Genomic DNA, 20571 nt, shown 5'->3' on the forward strand with positions numbered 1-20571 from the left:
CCTCTTCAGTACTACCAATACATAACAGTTATGTAGTAGAGATTAGACATTTTTAGAGCAAAATACCAGGGAAGCACAGATGCAGATGATTTGAGTGATTTAAAATGACCAAAGAATTTAGATTCTGAGTAAGAGAGTTTGAGATATTTGTGAACCAGCTGATAACAAGTTTCATGATCCCAGTTATTATCAGGCCAGCTGATGGTGGACTCAGTGAAGCCAGAGTGAGCTGAACTGACTTTGGTGCAAAACTCAGACAACAATCAGAAATCTAATCAAACTTTTCAACATTGACTGTCATCTACTCTGTTGACTCCTGCAGGTTTACAGTTTCCCAGAAATGGATCCAGATCTCTCCATCCTCCTCCTCGGAAACTCAGGAGCTGGTAAAAGTGCTTCAGCAAATACCATTTTAGGACGAGACGCATTCGTGTCAAAGTTATCCTTCAAACCAGTGACGAAACTCATCACTGAAGAAACGGGTGAAGTGTTTGGGAAACGGATCAGAGTGATTGACACTCCAGGGATATTAGAAGATGATGCAGAGGATACAATTAAAACCTGCTGTGATGAGCTTCTGCACTCCTCCAGACCTCATCTGTTCCTGGTGGTGGTCAGGATCGGGCGGTTCACACCAGAGGAGCAGAAAGCTGTGGAGGCAGCGATCAGAGTCCTAGGTCCTCAGGGCTTGAAAAAAAGTTACCTGCTTTTCACATGTGGAGACAGCTTGAAAAACCGTACACTGCATGATTTTATCTTTAATGATGGTTTATTTCTAGATGTTGTGAAACATTTTCCAGTTGGATATCACCTCTTCTACAATAAAAGCAAAGATCAGGAACAAGTTAGAACACTGCTGCAGAAGACTGGGTTCCTCCTGCCTTGTCCTCCAGGTATTGTGTTACATAGTTTTAGATTAACATATAGACTTACTTCATGTCCTAATGAATGATTCCATCCAGCTACTGCTCTAAATAACAAGATTTACAGTCTTTAAACTGTGTAGCATCTTATACCTGGCGCACAGTGCAAGCTTTTAGTCTTGTTCCTAACTCTATATCCATACAGTTCACACCAACTCCTCTTGTAAATTAAATTAAAAAAAAAAAAAAAACACTTTCACCTAGTACAAAAATAAAAGTGGTACACAAACACATTTTAACACTTCATGCTGCTTTAGGTATTCCAATCCAAAGTTATAAAAAAAAAAAAATCCACTAATTCCAAAATGACCCACAACCCGGTCAGAAAACTGTGTTGCTCCACTCTGGAGGCCAAAAGGCCATCCTTAAAACTATGCTGTAACATTCAAATATCAAAAGAAATTGGGTAAGTAAGTAAATATATTAATCCCAATCACCTCTGTTATGCCCCGCCCTTTGGCAGCCCAATGGGGCAAACAACAATCCACCACTGATCCAAATGAACTACAACTACACCTCTACAACATCATTCAATAAAATAGATTTTTACCATAAAGACATACCAGCACCCAATACTCTAAATCAAGACTACAAAAGACACAATGTCAAAAGAAAACAGAAACAAATCCCATGGTGAGAGGCAGCAAGACAAGCTGTCCCCAAGCTAGAAGCCTGTTTTCCTGAGGATTTTAACTGCTGTTTATTAATCACCTGGCAATCAAGTGTAGCACAACCTTAGAGGGAGAGGGAAGGTAGTACAGAGAACACAGGACACACATGTGGCCGTAACACCACCCAAATATAAGAAAACATCATAGCAATATGTCCTTCCTTTTCTAGAGAAAGCTCGATGATGGGATGTTTTTCAGACAAAAATTCTTAATGTAGCAGTATTACGTTGTTTGAAATAATATTGAATGTGAACTATTCTGATGATGTAGTAATGAATGTAGTTTTGCAGAATAAGTCAAGAAGTGAATTTGCATGTGCATGTGCTGCTGTACAGGTTATGTACAAGTTACAGTACTATTGAGTTATTATTACAAACCTCTTCAGTACTACCAATACATAACAGTTATGTAGTAGAGATTAGACATTTTTAGAGCAAAATACCAGGGAAGCACAGATGCAGATGATTTGAGTGATTTAAAATGACCAAAGAATTTAGATTCTGAGTAAGAGAGTTTGAGATATTTGTGAACCAGCTGATAACAAGTTTCATGATCCCAGTTATTATCAGGCCAGCTGATGGTGGACTCAGTGAAGCCAGAGTGAGCTGAACTGACTTTGGTGCAAAACTCAGACAACAATCAGAAGAGAGGGAAGGTAGTACAGAGAACACAGGACACACATGTGGCCGTAACACCACCCAAATATAAGAAAACATCATAGCAATATGTCCTTCCTTTTCTAGAGAAAGCTCGATGATGGGATGTTTCAGTATTACGTTGTTTGAAAAAATATTGAATGTGAACTATTCTGATGATGTAGTAATGAATGTAGTTTTGCAGAATAAGTCAAGAAGTGAATTTGAATTTATATTGAATGTGAAAAATAGGCTGTGCAAAAATGTGGGCACCCTTTTTAGTGTGTTGATTTGAATTCCTGATGTCTCTTAATGCTGACTGATTGAAACACAAAATTATTTTCATCAGCTGGTTAACCTTAAACTGCAAATAAGCTAACAAATCATGAAAAAGCTCATTAAACATAGCTAATTGCTAGATGTGCTTTTCCTTCATTCCCTGTTGGAGAGTAGCAACATGGGAACCTCAAAAATTACTGTAATGCCCTAAAAATTAAGATGATATCGTCAATTCAGAGAAAAAGTTATCAAAAAGGTTTGAGGTGTCTATCTCCACTGTCAGAAATTTAGTAAGAAAATTGAAAGCCACAGGAACAGTCCTTGTGAAGGAAAGGTGTGATATAAATCTGAAAGGCTAAGATGAAGAAAGGTTAGACATGTCACAGACAAAATACAGGTCACCTTTAAAGAGCTCCAAGGACAGCCCAATGGAAGGGTAATGCATAAAAAGCAGAGGTTGGCTTGAAGTATGCAAAATTTCATCTGAACAAGTCAGAATCATTTTGGAATATAGTGCTGTGGACAGATGAAACTAAGAGAGTTATTTGATCACAACCATAAGCGTTTGCATCATGGAAAAAGAACTGTAAATTTGGTGGAGGGTCCGTCATGCGATGGGGCTGTGTGGCTAGCATAGGTAATGGAAATTGTATCGTTAGTTGAGGGTCGCATGGATTTCACCCAGTATCAGCAGATTCTTGGGAACAATGTTCAAGACTCAGACAGGAAACTGAAGTTATGCCGGGGTTGGTTGTTTCAGCAGGGCAACGATCCAAAGCATTGTTCAAAATCTATCAAGGAATTCCAACACCAAGGCCTAGTTTTTTTCTCTGTTAGGTAGTCTGCCATGCCTGATATTTTTGTATATTTCACCTAACTAAAAACCATGAGGCAGAAGTGGCATTTATTATTATATTCTAGAACACCTCAGCAATAATAAAATGAGAGTAAAAGAAGAAAAAAATGATTGCGACATTTCTAACATACAACTCAGAACGAGGACAACACAGTCAGTAGTAGCCTAATCTTTTAAAGAGTTGCCTAATCTATTAACAAGGTCGTGGATTGGTGCTTAAGACAGGGACAATGAAAAGAAAATTAAATGAGAAAGCCTCTGACATAGACAAGGAGAAGGTGCAACGGCGAGATGGTTCAGCCGCATTGGACATCATGCATTCAAACAGCGTTTTTTTCCTCCCGCTGCAGAGACAGCAAAATGATTACTATATTCTGTGTTGTTTGAGGTTCAATAATGACAACTCTTAATTATGAAAAGTTGACTTCTAGGATGGATATATTAATGCCAGGCGGCTAGCCTACTGTTGGAAGTGAATTACTGAAGTCCGTGGTCGGTATGCGTTTATTGGTCTTGTTGTGTGATACATTGGCGTGTCTGAGTGTGTGATGGAAGTATGAGGTTGTGAGCAAACTAAAGTTTGTAACATAACCAAGTCACGCATGGCACAGGGTTCCAGATGATGATTATCATTGTCATATTTATAACTAGCCCACCGGTACGTAAAAAAGGAAAGCTCACTCGCGAAAATCATGTGCCGCTAACGACTGTCTGGCGCCAGGTCTGGGTAGGAGGCCTGTTGTTCCATGGATAAACTATTTAGTTAGATGGTCCGCAAGTTGTTTTTTTATCGGCTAAGTGGTCCTTGGTCTTAAAAAGTTTGAGAAACACTAACCTAGACCACTGTGCCTGGAATATCTTTGTGGCCCTCTACCCCCTACAGGTTTTCTTGACACATCATAACCCAATAGTGAGCACTGAATTACCATCTCCTTATCATATGAATAGTTGTCATTTGTTAATCAGGGGGTTGTAGGAGCCGAAACCTCACCCGGAGACTGAAATGTGCAACTTCAGTGGAGAGATTACACAGTTTAGACCTGGGGACAGATATTGAGCAGGAGCACAGCAGCACAGGTTAGTATATGTCCCAAAGCGGACTGTAAAGTCTCTCTGCCTGTAGCTTCTACTGAATCGCTGTGGTTTAGAGTTTAGTTTCACCTCTGCGTCCTGTGTAGATTCAGAAATAGTTTCCTGATCGTTTTCAGTCATATATAACTTACTGCTGCTGATGCTCCTTCATACTTTCTACTGGTGACATTACCAAATGCTTTTATTGGGAAGAGAAAGCATTCGCTTCATCAGCAGTTCTTTAACTTGTGTGGTTCAGTAGAAAAACTTTTAAAGTGTTGCCTCAATTTCAGTAACAGAATCTTTAATTTGGGTGAAAGACAGTAATTAAATAGAAATTCAATACATTTTTTTGTTTGTATGTGCTCTGTCTTCCAGCTGTCGAACTGAAAGAGAGGAGGATTGTTCTTCTTGGCCTACCTGGAAAAGGTAAAAGTTCATCAGGAAACACCATCCTGGGATCAGATGAGTTTGCCTCAATTTGCCTCAATTTGCCTCAATTTCAGTAACAGAATCTTTTAATTTGGGTGAAAGACAGTAATTAAATAGAAATTCAATACATTTTTTTGTTTGTATGTGCTCTGTCTTCCAGCTGTCGAACTGAAAGAGAGGAGGATTGTTCTTCTTGGCCTACCTGGAAAAGGTAAAAGTTCATCAGGAAACACCATCCTGGGATCAGATGAGTTTGAATCAGGCTGTGGCTTTAATGGACACCGTACTAAATGTGTCTCTGCATCAGCCACAGTGGAGGGTCGTCAGGTCACTGTGGTCGACACTCCTGGATTCACTGATGCAGTCCTGACTCCTCAACAGCTGTACTTAGAGATCATGAAGACTTTAGTAGAGGCCAATCCAGGACCTCATGCCTTTGTTTTTGTGGTCAAATTAGACAGAGTTTCTGTAGTCGACGAAAAACTCTTTGATATACTGCCCACACTGTTCGGCGATGATGCTTCTAAGTACTCCATGGTGCTTTTTACTGGTGCAGACGGGCTGAGAGGTCGCTCCATTGATCAGATGATCCAGTCCAACAGTTATGTGGAACTGGTCTCCATGTGTGGTGGGAGATACAGTGTGTTTGACAACACTCAGAGAGGAAACAGACAGCAGGTTAGAGAGTTCCTGAATAAAATAGATGAGATGGTAGCAGCTAACGGAGGAGAACACTGCACCTCTAAAATGTTCAAGATGGCTGCGATATTCACTAGAGAAATAAACATGTTGGATTCACCAACTGACATTTCACTTGTTAAGAAAGGAGCATGGGAAAAATTTAAGATATTTCTGATAAAAAAAATGTAATAGCTGTAGTGACAACACTGCTAGCTTTCATTGGAGGACCAATAGGTGCAGCATTAGATCTAGCAGTAGGTGGAGCAGCAGCAGGTGCAGCAGAAAAGATAAATAATCCTATGAGAGCAGCAGTCCTGATCACAGTTCGTCACAGAAACTGACATTTATAAGATTTTTCCAGACACAAAGATAAAGAACTGAAACAGCAGAGCAACTGCTGGGAGCATGAGTGTAAATAACAGAGGATATATGATCAGTCATGTTGTTAACGTGTCTGTGAGTTCAGATGGAAATCATTATTTCAGCACTTGATTGATAGTAGCTCATCTAACAGGAATGTCATATACTCTATATATATCTTTTTTTACTTTTCAAAATGACAGGTGAGGCTCTCCTCTGACTGCACGTCCCTGGTAGTGTCTCACTCAGTCTATGTATATGTAATTGCATATTTGTCTAATAAAGCTGCTCCTGATTCTGATTGATTACGGTCCAGTCATTGATCTGTTTTCTCAAATGATTATTGCCTCAATGATTATATAATAATAATAATAAACTTTATCTGTATAACACCTTTCATACAAAACATTGCAGCTCAAACTGCTTAACAGCAACGAAATTACGTGGAGAAATGACATACACAGTGATCCACATACAAATAGACATGGAATGAACATTAAACATGAAACATCAACATACAAACTGGGATAAAGTGCATAAACATAAATAAAGTTAACATACAAATATAAAGATAAAGACAGGGATGGAGTGCAAAGATAGAATACATAAATTGCATAACATAAAACTGCAGAGATTTAGTTTATCTATCCCAAGGGCGTAGGTTTGCATATGGTCCATAGGGACTAGTCACGACCAAAGTTTGGGATAGACACAATTGTCCCCACCAATATTTTGTTAATTTTAATTGCCTGTTAGAAAAAAATATTTTGCACAATGTATTTGCAAACTCATTCGTATTATTATCTTTACTATATTCGTCGCCAATAATAGTAAACAATAAATTACCCAAGTTTTCAAAATGTGTCCTCGACTCTTCGAGACAAGATACTGTCATTTCATTAGCTGAAGTGACAGAGTCAGAAACACTTGAATAGTGACTTGTAGAAAGAGAGCTGGAAGTAGTCTGACACGGTAAGCTTCTAAATTCGCCAGCAAAATAATAAAGCCTCATAGTAGTATTTAGTTTGGTCTCAGGATTGATATTTTTGACTCTAGTGCTTTTAAGACGTAAATATTAATGAGACAGAGACCAGAACTTATATTAAGACGTTAATATTAATGAGACAGAGACCAGCAATCAGAATTCCAGTGTTTTATCTTTTGCAAAAGAGGGAGAGTGTCAGAACTAAATATCATGAACAAACTCCAAAAGATGAACTGGGCCTAGCCAGCTTTTATGAGTACAGAAAGAACATGTTTAACTAGAATGCGTTTCGTGAACGAACTGCGAGAGTGTGCTTGCTCTGTTGCGGCCATGACCGAGAGAACAAGTGCCTTGGAATTGGGGCAGGTGTCAGCTCTCCAGCTCTCCCTGCTGGATGAGCATGCACAAATGAGTATGCATGAGTGAGTATGCATGAGTGAATAAACATGAGTGAGTATGCACGAGTGAGTATGCATGAGTGAGTATGCATGAGTGAGTATGCATGAGTGAGTATGCATGAGTGAGTATGCATGAGTGAGTAAACATGAGTGAGTATGCACGAGTGAGTAAACATGAGTGAGTATGCATGAGTGAGTATGCATGAGTGAGTACGCATGAGTAAATACGCATGAGTGAGTAAACATGAGTGAGTAAACATGAGTGAGTATGCATGAGTAAGTATGCATGAGTGAGTATGCACGAGTGAGTATGCATGAGTGAGTATGCACGAGTGAGTAAACATGAGTGAGTATGCATGAGTGAGTAGAGCCCTGGTATGGAAGGTGTCTCTTAATATTCCTAGTTATACAGCTGAATGGAGAGGGACAGAGAGAGAAGAGGAACCGTGCGCTGGTGTCAGTGAGAGTTGTCAGTGAATCACAGGTGCAAGCCAGTTTAATGAGCCTATTATGATGTCATAATGCCTCAAAGTTCTGCCATGCAAGTCTATGGAGAAAAAAGGTGATGGAAAAAGAGGAATAAAAAAGGAGTGGCAAGGAGTACCGCCACGAAAAGTCATAGCAACCTGCACCGGATCGGGCCGGACGTTTTGGTGTTTGAATGGCGTCTCTAGCTCAATCGGGCGAGGAGTAGTTAGCTGCAAGAAAAACTACTAGAATAAAAAAAATAGTAAAAAACGAAGAACAATAGTGTGCTTCCCTTCGGGCAAGCACACTAATGAGCAGACATAGGGCGTTATTTTCCCAGGATGTCATTTCGCTACAGAAGTGTTCTCAGAACATGTTCTTGAAAGAAGAACGGTATCGGTATGTATGATTATCAGTACAAAAACAGGTGGTATGCCTCAGCAAACAGGAAAAGAAAGCAGATTAAACTAGAATGCGTTTCGTGAACGAACTGCGAGAGTGTGCTTGCTCTGTTTTTCTCCCATGTTTGCTTGTTTATTGTGAAATGGTTTAGTGTGTTCGTTGGCATAAAAAGTTAGTCTTCTCTTATAAGCCTAGTTAGTACATCTGATTAGAGCTAGCAACCATGAACTGCAGATTAAGGGGTCCCCTATCAGTGTTCATTTTGGCAGCTATTTTAGATTCAGTCTTAAGACAAAAATGCATATTAGTTTTAGTCACATTTAGTCATAATTATCCTTCTTAGTTTCAGTCTAGTTTTCGAAAACTGAGCACACTACAATAGCTACGCTGTGTCCAGGTACATCCTCAAACGTTTTTCAGGTACCCTAATGGTTCAAGGTCTCTCATGAATCATTACTCCCAGGACACGGGTTAATGTTAACTCACGCTATCGGTCCTCTCCAACCACATTAGCAACAAAATAAACTGGTGAGCTAACAAGGTAACCATTCTTTCAGTATAAGCTACTTTTGCATATCTACAACGTATAGGTATTACAGCTGCTTAACACAGCTAGGATAGCTAACGTTACCGTTGTAGGAATACAAGCCTTAACCCACTATATCAATCCACACAACTAAATTCATGAATTACTTCAAAGGTTTACTTCAAAACTTGAATTAAGGAAAAGTATCCCCTGTTACGGCTAGCTGAAACTGCCAGTGGATACTCCCATGGATGGGAGACGTTAGCTGCTACGGCTAACACCATCAGTTTCCATTAAAATTTCAGTCAGTACACTGAAAATGCTGCCATTCAACTCACCTTAACGAAGTGGAAATACGGTAGCTAGGTTAGAAACTGTAGTTACTCTTATTCTTTTTCAAAGTTGAATTGAGAGGGACTGAGAGACGAGGTTCCTTGAATTTGGCGCAGGTGTCAGTGAAGCACAGCTGCAAGCCAGTTTAATGACCCTATTATGATGTCATCATGGCAGAGCGCTCTGCCATGCAAGTCTATGGGGGAAAAAGGTGATGAAAAAAGAGGGATAAAAAAGGAGTGACAAGGAGTACCGCCACGAAAAGTCATAGCAACCTGCACCGGATCGGGCCGGACGTTTTGGTGTTTGAATGGCGTCTCTAGCTCAATCGGGCGAGGAGTAGTTAGCTGCAAGAAAAACGGGGAGAATAAATAAAGAAAACTTGACGATAACAATACTGTGCTTCCCTTCGGGCAAGCACACTAACTAGAATGCGTTTCGTGAACGAACTGCGAGAGTGTGCTTGCTCTGTGACAGAGAGAACAAGTGCCTATGAATTAACATGTATTTACATCTGCTCAATCAGTGTAGTGGGGCCTTCTTCCAATATATTTTAGCAAGCAACCAAGCTCAACCATTATATTTTGGCTCCACTGACGTTTAGACATATGAGGGTATCTCAGAGTTTCGTTATACTGACTTACTGAGCTAAGTGAATTGTTGAAATTGCTATCTTGGTAAAAGGAAACATCTCTGCAACAATATTGGAATGAATGCGGTTACATAGCCAGCTTTACTTAAAGTTTATTGTAAGATAGGCCTATATGTTAGACTTAATGCAGTTAGAGTTAGACTGTAGGTCTAGTATCAAACGTAAGCAACACTTTTACTGTATAGATAGAGAGCACGTGTATCACATTGGTTTATAGTCTGTCAAATTAGTTCTAGTTATTGGTGTTTGTTGGCATAAAAAGTTAGTCTTCTCTTATAAGCCTAGGTAGTACATCTGATTAGAGCTAGCAACCATGAATTGCAGATTAAGGGGTCCCCTATCTCAGTGTTCATTTTAGCAGCTATTTTTAGATTCAGTCTTAAGACAAAAATGCATATTAGTTTAAGTCACATTTAGTCATAGTTATCCTTTTTAGTTTCAGTCTAGTTTTCGAAAACTCATTACAATTTAGTCTAGTTTTAGGCACATTTAAAATCCCATATTATAGCCACATTAAACTCCTTCCCTTCCCTTCTCAGGCCCAGGGACCTCCTGTGTTGTGTCTACTGCATAGTAGTCTAGCTTGCAGTACTTAAATTGTGGATGCAATTAGTCTCCAAGATACAGATCAGCTGAATTCCAATTAAATCAATGTAAATAATAATTTAAGGCAATACTTGATTAACAGAATTGTCATTCAAATATATGAGAATATCACGTCTAGATTAAATCAACCACATATCCTCCATATGAAATGCTGTGAAATCTCATTACCAACAGATTTAGCTAGACGGATAGTTTTGACAGTTGAAAGTGGTGTCAATGATTATAATAACAATTGCCCAAATAAACAAGGCTATTCAAACCAGTCACATATTCATTTATTTTTTGCTTGATTAATGTTGTGCGTAGCCTGTCCGAAATTGTTATCTTGGTAAAAGGAAACATACTGCAATGAGTTTACTAGCTAGCTATCAAAAGCTAGTATAAGTTGGGATATGCTACCTCATTGTTAGCTAACGTTAGCTAGCTAAACGTTTACCGAGGCTAACGTGAAGCTTCAATCGAAAATGATTAGCTAGCCCTGTCCTTTAGCCCATACTGCAATGAGTTTACTAGCTAGCTATCAAGCTAGTATAACTTGGGATATGCTACCTCATAGTTAGCTAACGTTAGCTAGCTAAACGTTTACCGAGGCTAACGTGAAGCTTCAATCAAAAATTATTAGCTGACACAACCTAAACACTCGACTGCCCCTTTGAAGTCAACTTAACGTTGGCTAATATATTCTAATAACTAGTTATCATTGACAGTTACAAGCTAATTTACCAAACTCCTTTCTGTCCTAAATTGAGCAGTTGCTGGTGTAAGCTACAATATGGGAGCTAGCAAAGCCATTTCTAGCTCTACTTCACAATACTGCTGCCTAGTGTAATAAGTTAACGTAAAACATAAATGTTTATAAAGTATCAGACATAAACAGGATACAACACACCAGTTACCAATTGATATTATGTGTTTATATATACCGAAAATGTCAGTAAATCCAGATGATGATTATGCTGCTGCTGCTGTTGGTCCCGTCGAAAACCCTGGAGTCGCGACCCTGTCACTTGTTTCCATGTGAAATCAATGGAATGCTTCACTTTTTGGCGCCGTATTGACAACTGTCTGTCACTCGCACACTGTGCTTGTAAATTATTTTTCAAGTTTGCACGTACCTATTTATGCGAGTGAAATACTCGCACTGTAGAGCCCAAGGTGTCTCTTAATATTCCTACAGTTAAATGGAGAGCGACAGATAGAGCGGGTGACGTCACAATGGCTCAACCTTCCCCATGTTAGTCAATGAGAGAAAAAGGTGATGAAAAAGAGGGATAAAAAAGGAGTGGCAAAGAGTATCGCCACGAAAAGTCATAGCAACCTGCACCGGATCGGGCCGGACGTTTTGGTGTTTGAATGGCGTCTCTAGCTCAAACGAGCGAGGAGTAGTTAGCTGCAAGAAAAACGGGGAGAATAAATAACTAGAATGCGTTTCGTGAACGAACTGCGAGAGTGTGCTTGCTCTGTGACAGAGAGAACAAGTGCCTATGAATTAACATGTATTTACATCTACTCAATCAGTGTAGTGGGGCCTTCTTCCAATATATTTTAGCAAGCAACCAAGCTCAACCATTATATTTTGGCTCCACTGACGTTTAGACATATGAGGGTATCTCAGAGTTTCGTTATACTGACTTACTGAGCTAAGTGAATTGTTGAAATTGCTATCTTGGTAAAAGGAAACATCTCTGCAACAATATTAGAATGAATGCGGTTACATAGCCAGCTTTACTTAAAGTTTATTGTAAGATAGGCCTATATGTTAGACTTAATGCAGTTAGAGTTAGTCTGTAGGTGTAGTATCAAACGTAAGCAACACTTTTACTGTATAGATAGAGAGCACGTGTATCACATTGGTTTATAGTCTGTCAAATTAGTTCTAGTTATTGGTGTTCGTTGCCATACAAAGTTAGTCTTCTCTTATAAGCCTAGGTAGTACATCTGATTAGAGCTAGCAACCATGAATTGCAGATTAAGGGGTCCCCTATCTCAGTGTTCATTTTGGCAGCTATTTTTAGATTCAGTCTTAAGACAAAAATGCATATTAGTTTTAGTCACATTTAGTCATAGTTATCCTTCTTAGTTTCAGTCTAGTTTTCGAAAACTCATTACAATTTAGTCTAGTTTTAGGCACATTTAAAATTCCATATTATAGCCACATTAAACTCATTCCCTTCCCTTCTCAGGCCCAGGGACCTCCTGTGTTGTGTCAACTGCATAGTAGTCTAGCTTGCAGTACTTACATTGTGGATGCAATTAGTCTCCAAGATACAGGTCTCATGCCTACAGCTGAATTCGAATTTGTTTGTAATAAATAATCGAATGTGATGATGAAGTACGGTACGCAGCGTCTTAACTGAAGCTCAACTCAACTTTTACAGCAGCTAGCTTGCCGCTAACGCTAACTGAAAACACATCGGAACACAGTGGCTAGCTAGGTAGCTAGCTGCTAATAAGTAACATATATAAGTAACACATCAGCAGTAATGAATCAAGTGTACTGATATTAAATGTACTACTAAATGTACTACTAACATGCCATTCTTAAATTAAAGCCAGTGACATGATGGTTAACGATTAGCGAGTTAACGATGGATACCGACAATTAGCATACCTAGCTAGGTAGCATTACCATTGGATTTCAATGGCAGTTATGCTAGCTCTGGCTATCCAGTCAAAGGAGCCTTGTTTCTGGACACGTATCACTTGACGAGCGAGGGCAATACAGTCATCTGGAAAGTTTAAAATGATACTAAACGAAGGGAAATCTACTGTATGGAGAATTTTCTGCTCAGTAGACAATGCAGATTCTAATTAGGCTGGTGGATATGTCCAATGTAAGAAGTGTGAAGTTTTAATGAAATATGATTGATGCAACTGTCGTTCTCCATAACAACTTGGATTAACCTGGATGGCTGGATGAAGTTTCAGACCGAACGTCAAAGATCTTCAATGGTAAGACTTGTCGGTTGTGCCTCTGTTGGTGTCTCGTAAAACGTGAATTTTATTAAAGCATAGCGTGTGTATTGTGTAGCTATTTCATTCCGAGATTGCAGGGGAGTGAAATGCTCCGCTCTGCTGCTGGTATACAGACAGCCGGAAAGGTTAACAAACGGAATGAATATCGTAGCCCGACCTATTATCCCGCACGACCTATTATCCCGCAAGCGCTGTTACACGTTACTTAATATTGATTTTTGTGTCATCCAGCATCGCGGATTTCGGAAAACTTAAGTCCCTGCCCAAAAAGGGTATTTAAATTAGCTTTGTAGCAAAAATGGCACATATACAGCGTATTGAAGTGTATAAGAAAGTGTTGTAATACTGCGTGTACAAACCAGCCTGATACAAATAGTAGAATTATGATTTCGCGACGTTCGGTGTAAATTCTTTTTCTTGTTGAGCTTGATTCCCAACGGCATTTTACATCAATGCGGGATAATAGGTCGTCGCCAACTTTGTTGCCATTTCGCGACTGTACAAAACAAATTGGAAAATACGGTCAGAAATGTTCCTGCTGAGAGTCAAACAAGACTTCGTGCATTGTCTACACACCTGTCACTTCTGAAATATGTAAGGTTGACTCATTAAACCGTATTTATATTGATAAAAACATATGTGTTAAGCGGATTTTTTGGTGGCCCGCGGGATAATAGGTCGCGTTACTATACACATTACACACGCTATGCCTTAATAAAACCCACGTTACTCACATACTGGTTAACACTGTTAGAGCGGGTGTATAAACTGTACCTGAAACTGTTGCCACTACATTCGTTTTAATATTTTGCACTCTCTATCTAACCACTTCTGGCATTTAAGAGAGCTTCTCCTATGTCAACTGATCTAATGTCAGTTGGCTAGAGTGCGTGACGTCACAATGGCTCAACCTTCCCCATGTTAGTCAATGAGAGAAAAAGGGGATGAAAAAGAGGGATAAAAAAGGAGTGGCAAAGAGTATCGCCACGAAAAGTCATAGCAACCTGCACCGGATCGGGCCGGACATTTTGGTGTTTGAATGGCGTCTCTAGCTCAAACGGGCGAGGAGGAGTTAGCTGCAAGAAAAACGGGGAGAATAAATAAATAAAGAAAACTTGACGATAACAATACTGTGCTTCCCTTCGGGCAAGCACACTAATTAAAGAAAACTTGACGATAACAATACTGTGCTTCCCTTCGGGCAAGCACACTAATAACAATGCCTCATTACCTTATTGCCGGGGAATGTCCCTACCAATGCTGAGACCAATCCTTCGGCCTTGCGTTCATAGGTTAAGTGGTAGTCCAGGTGAAAACAATGGAGTAATTATGCCAATGGAGAGTCTGTGAGCAATAGTGTTATATGCAATGCCATGCAATTCACACAGTGAACATAATCGGAGGATCACAGCAGTAGCCTATAACCAGTGAATAGTGAACATAAGAGATCACAGCAAATCAAAGTCACAGCAATCAAAAAGTCACAGCAAACCATATTTGCATAACCACTAAAACTATACAGGCCCAATAGGCTGACACATGCACACCATAGACATGAATGAATATTTATATGTATATGATGCACACTTCGAACAGAAATACAGGCAGAACTCTGAGGTAAGGGGCAGAAAAATTAACCATCTGCAATCATACCAAGCAACATGCAGTTTAATAGTTATATCAGCCACACAACAAGAGCGTGCATACCTCAACATATTGTGAGTCTGCCTTTTCAACCATGAATATGGTGAAAAACAAATACAGAACACTCACTAATGAACACTTACATCAGTGCCTCCGCCTGGCCTTAACACCTTTTATGCCCAAGTTTAAACCACAAAAAAGTGTCACCTTTCACATAAATAAGGCCAGACCACATCACCTTTTGTGCATAGTTTGAGTTTGACCGTCACTGTTCTAGACCCTGAAATGAATGGAAATTTGGCCAGTGGACCTTTTGGGTTTTTAATTGAGTACCCCTGCTCTAGTGGGTTTATGTATTTGTACATCTGACCCTGAAAAAGGCAGTGCCTAACCAGCCACGAACCTCACCGCACATCACTGTTTCAAAGTAAATGTTTTCCTTTCAAATATTGAAGGTCCCTCTATGAGTGGGTGCATTTCTAGACTTGTATCCTATTCCTAACCAACCATACCTAGTGTAGGGGTAATGCTAACCACCCATACCTAGTGTAGGGGTAATGCTAACCACCCATACCTAGTGTAGGGGTAATGCTAACCACCCATACCTAGTGTAGGGGATCTACATGTTCTTAAAAACATTCGTAATCAACATCATAAGATCCACTTATAATATAACTTATAGTTATAATGGGACTTGAAATATATTTTCAATATCATGAAACCCATAAAATAAAAGGTACACTTAGCATATGTATAATCATATAATACATTTTTATGGACAGTGTGTTATCAACGGTTCTAACAGATGCAGCTGTTCCCATAGTTCTATGGGAAGCCTGAATTAGAACGATCGGAAACGGTTCCTCCCGTTTTGATGGACCATGTGCACACACAATGAGTCAACCTTCATGTGATCCCAGCTGTACATCCGTCTGTTGAAGCTGTAAGGAAAATTCATGTCAGTCCATTCAGACCAGGGCGGTGGTGCTGATTGTGCCTTGTGTGTGTGTGTGTGTGTGTGTGTGTCACTGTCCACTGGTCAGCTATGTCCTCTTGATGACTCATTTGTACACATACAGACACACACACACACATGCACACACACACACACACACACACATGCGTGTGAGCTGAACTCCATTGTGCTCAAGATAAAAGAGAGGAAAAGGGTTTGGGCTGCAATCAGTCACTCAGCAGGGATGTGCGGTCAGGGGACTTTTCCTGTTTTGCATGTCCTGTGCCTCAGCTCAGATTGTGCAATCCTTCACAAACCTGGTTGCGCGCATGAATAGAACCTATTTGGGCCGGCTCTAGCCCTTTGGTTGCCCTAGGCGAGATTGAGTTTTGCCCCCCCCCCCGGCCCACATCACTGAAAAGCCATATATTAACTTAACTGCTTTACTTTGCATAGCAGTTTTTTCACCCACTTATACTGTAATTCTACATTGCAGTTCAACAATAAATGGTGCATGGACAACAAACACAGTTTCAGTTTCAAAACTTATTTTTTATTATTTTAAATAATGTATTACAAACTCAAAAGTTAGGATTACATGCAAAACACTCTTTACCACCTGTAAGGACATTTAAGCAAATTATGACCCTCTATACCATCTACACACAAAAGTGCTTTTATGGATACTGTATGTACCACTACAAAATTAAAAGATTAAAGTGCTGAGTAGTTATATCCCCTTCTCAAATAATAGAAGATGAACAGTTCTTTCTGGGTATTATTTTTCCTTGAATATACAAGCCAGCTTATCTTGATTCTCTACCCATTTACTAATTTCCTGCAGAAGTGGTTGTGGTGGCAGCTTCTCCCATCATCTCTTTTTGGAAATGTAAAGTCTTGACTGGTCTGGTATGGTCCTCTGCAAACTTACTCTGTCCTTACCGCATCGCAGAGGGCTGGCCAGTCAGCAAGATCTTTAGGTTCTTCCTGGATATCAGGAATTGCAGAGGGTGAGGTGTCTGCAGGCAGCAGTGTAGTTTCACTGGTGCCCTGAGTGCTTGATGTGGTCCTGGATGTCCTTTCACCTGTATTCAAGAATATTGTATAGCCAGACAAGTGGTATTTAATATAATAAGTGAAATTATCATGAATGTGGTTGAACTTCGTTAAGCAAACAAGCAAACTGTGTTCCTGGCCTGTGTGTTACTGGCCCCTTGAGTACTACTGGATGTCCCTTCTCCTGCATTTAAACTAGTGCGGTCAAACGATTAAAATATTTAATTGCAATTAATCTCATTTATGTCATAGATAACTCAGAATTAATTGCAAGTTTATCTATTCTAAATGTCCCTTCATAATTTTTTTTTTATTGCAATTCTCTTAACAATATGGAAAAGTTTTTTATGCAAATGTTTTATTTTATTGAAAAACGACATTGCCAAACAGGGCAGTACAAAATAAAATTATAAAGTGCGCATTTCAGATAAACAAGGACTCAGCCTATAGTGCAGGTAAACCATGGCTTAATATTTTCTTCTTTTCAAGTTTGCATAACATAGCAGTCAGGCCTCTTATTTCAGAAAAAATGAAATGTAACAGTTAGGTTGCCAATAAAAGGTACACCTACTACTTCTTTGCTTTCAGCCAGCTGCCTGTTGACATTTTCAGACAACAGTGAAGCTTGCTTCTTTTGCACAACACAACTTTTAAAAGTAAAAACGTTCCTTTCAGAAGCTTTTTATCATCCATTTCGCCGTATCACGCTCACCATTCACTCAAACCGTAACGTTAGCGTACTACACAGTTTGCGAGGCCTTAAAAAAAAAAGAAAACGTTACTCTCGCGGTAAAAAAAAATGGCGGCGTTAAAATGGATTCGCGTTAACGCCGTTAATAACGCTTTTAACTGACAGCACTAATTTAAACACAGAGTTCATCCATGCAATTGTATTTTCTATCATCCTATACCACATAGTTGCATTGTACAAATACATTTTATCTGACCATGTAACTTGTAGTAGATAAATTACAGTTATTGCCACCACTGCTACAAGGCTTAATAATACTAGACTTCTGATTACAATTAGAAGTATTATTATGATGTGATTATGAAAGTAATAATTGCTCATAATAATAACAATAACAAAAACAGCAACAATAGGACTATTGTGTAGGCTAATAACAAAGTTCAAGCTCTGCAAAAATTGCCTGAGTGCATCTGGCCAATTTAAAACAAAAATAACAACAAAACAAAACAAAAAACACATTTTAGTATATTCCTGGGGAGGAACTGTACAGAAGGGTGATCACCACCACTATCCCCAAATGGTTAATGTGTGTGTATGCACCTGCTAGTTGTGAGTTCACTAAACAGAATTTATGCCATTTATGATGAATGTACAGCAACTGTACTTTTCATAACTAGTATACGTTATCCAGATACTGGTCTTTTTACATTTACATCCATGTAGGTTATCAGTGAAGTTACGTTTCCTAGTAATAGCCTACGTAGCAGATTTGCAAAGTAACAGTTGCTAGCTAGCTACAGCTAGCCTAAATGACAGCAATGAAACGTCCAATATTAGGTGATGCACAATCCCACATTTATTTCGTTTGACACCTTAATGGCTGGGATGAAAGACTTACCCCTACACTTGGCTTTCTTTTCCTCTTCTTCCTTTCTTTGTTCTCGTCCCTGTGCTCCAGATGGTTTAGACCGCTTAAAGGCACCCAGTGCAACTTTATATAAACATTCAATGAAAAATAAACATTTAATTTCTAGTCTTTTTTACACGTAGTAAGTTTCAATAACTCCATACCATTACATATCGACATTCAAGGAGCAAAGATGAGACGTCGTTGTGTGGTGAGAACTGATAGAAAATCGTAAACAACAACAATCGCCGGTGGGGAGAGGCCATTTTTCCATTGACTGGAATCCTGCTTTATTTATTGTAGGTTACAAAAAACAAAGAAAATGGCGGCGACTGTTGTTGTTATCGATTTTCTATCAGTTCTCACCACACAACGACGTCTTATCTTTGCTGCTTGAATGTCGGTATGTAATGGTATGGAGTTATTGAAACTTACTAAGTGTAAAAAAGACTAGAAATTGAATGTTTATTTTTAAGCCTCGAAAGTTGCACTGGGTGCCTTTAACATGAGTTTATCACAAGCTAGCCGCTGTCAACTGTATGTACCATACCTATGTGTGTGTAAAGAATGCTGATATGAAGACAACCAGTAATCAATGTGCAAGCTGCCAATTGAATGGTGATTTAAGATACTCTATTGGGTTTATATATTTGAAAAACTGTGTTGCTCCTTAACCTGACCATCTCAAACTGTTGGTCACATGACCACCGTTCTCTCTGGATTCTTAAACTGGCCTCCTTTACTGGCCTGGCTGTGTGGCATGGAGCATTGCCCTGCTGGAAAAAACACTTCTCAGAGTTGGGGAACATTGTCAGAGCAAAAGGAAGCAAGTTTTTCTTCCGGGACAACGTTGTACTTTGCCTGGCTGAGGTTTGTAAAAGACCATAAGGATTGAACCAAAGCCGACTGGAGGGTCTCCTAGTTCGTCTTCTCTGATGAGTCCAATTTCAGAGTAGGTGCAAGACTCTGTGGCTTGTAGGCCTCTCCAGGTCTCCGTCTAACCATCAGACGACCATGTGTTGGGCAAAGCTGAAAATTGGACTCATCAGAGAAGACGAACTAGGAGACCCTCCAGTCGGCTTTGGTTCAATCCTTATGGTCTTTTACAAACCTCAGCCAGGCAAAGTACAACGTTGTCCCGGAAGAAAAACTTGCTTCCTTTTGCTCTGACAATGTTCCCCAACTCTGAGAAGTGTTTTTTCCAGCAGGGCAATGCTCCATGCCACACAGCCAGGCCAGTAAAGGTGTGGATGGAGTATCACCAGATCAGGACCCTGTCATGGCCAGCCCAATTTCAAGACCTGAATCCCATAAAAAAAACTCTGAAATGTGATCAAGAGGAAGATGGATGGTCACAAGCCATGAAAAGAAGCCGAGCTGCTTGAATTCTTGCGCCAGGAGTAGCATAAAGTCACCCAACGGCAATGTGAAAGACTGGTGGAGAGCATGCCAAGACACATGAAAGTTGTGATTTTAAATCAAGGTTATTCCACCAAATATTGATTTCTGAACTCTTCCTAAGTTAAAGCATTAGTATTGTGTAGTTTAAAAATGAATATGAGCTTGTTTTCTTTGCATTATTCGAGATCTGAAGACACTGAATCTTTTTTGCTATTTTGACCAATTGTCATTTTTCTGCAAATAAATTATCTAAATGACAATATTTTTATTTGAAATTTGGTAGGAATGTTGCCAGTAGGTTAAAGAATAAAACAAAAATGTACATTTTACTTTAACACATACCAATAAATAGTAAAACCAGAGAAACTGATAATTTTGAAGTGGTCTCTTAATTTTTTCCGCGGCTGTATATCGTTGTCATCGGTCCAATCATCAGAAATGACATGGCCCAGATATCTTATTTCCTCACAAGCACCAAGGGGACTGCCAGATAAATAAAAGGTAGGGAAGGTTACTTCTGACTATCATTATGTGGCTTTTCTTTGCATTTTATTTTATATCATAGTCTATGCCATACTGAGAGCACACCCTCAGCATCTGTTGCAGCCCAGCACTATATGGGCTGAGTAAGACCAAATCATCTGCGTACATAAGATAGAAGGT

At 39.4% G+C, this 20571-nt stretch overlaps 1 protein-coding gene across 4 annotated transcripts in view; it reads left to right on the forward strand.

Annotated features, from left to right (window-relative positions):
* Window positions 1–20571, forward strand: part of LOC308366720 (GTPase IMAP family member 8-like) — a 97402-nt gene that overhangs the window by 6164 nt on the left and 70667 nt on the right. For 3 of the 4 annotated variants that reach the window (XM_080840455.1, XM_080840454.1, XM_080840456.1), the window contains 2 exons: window positions 323–893; window positions 5028–5078. In XM_080840455.1, coding sequence (XP_080696581.1) covers window positions 341–893; window positions 5028–5078 — 604 coding nt within the window. In that variant the 5' untranslated portion in view covers window positions 323–340. Of the gene's footprint in view, window positions 1–227; window positions 894–5027; window positions 5079–20571 lie in introns of those variants that run through there. The other variant, XM_080840457.1, reaches the window with a different exon arrangement.

Source organism: Sprattus sprattus (assembly GCF_963457725.1).
Source record: "Sprattus sprattus genome assembly, chromosome: 6".
Taxonomy (NCBI): domain Eukaryota; kingdom Metazoa; phylum Chordata; class Actinopteri; order Clupeiformes; family Clupeidae; genus Sprattus; species Sprattus sprattus.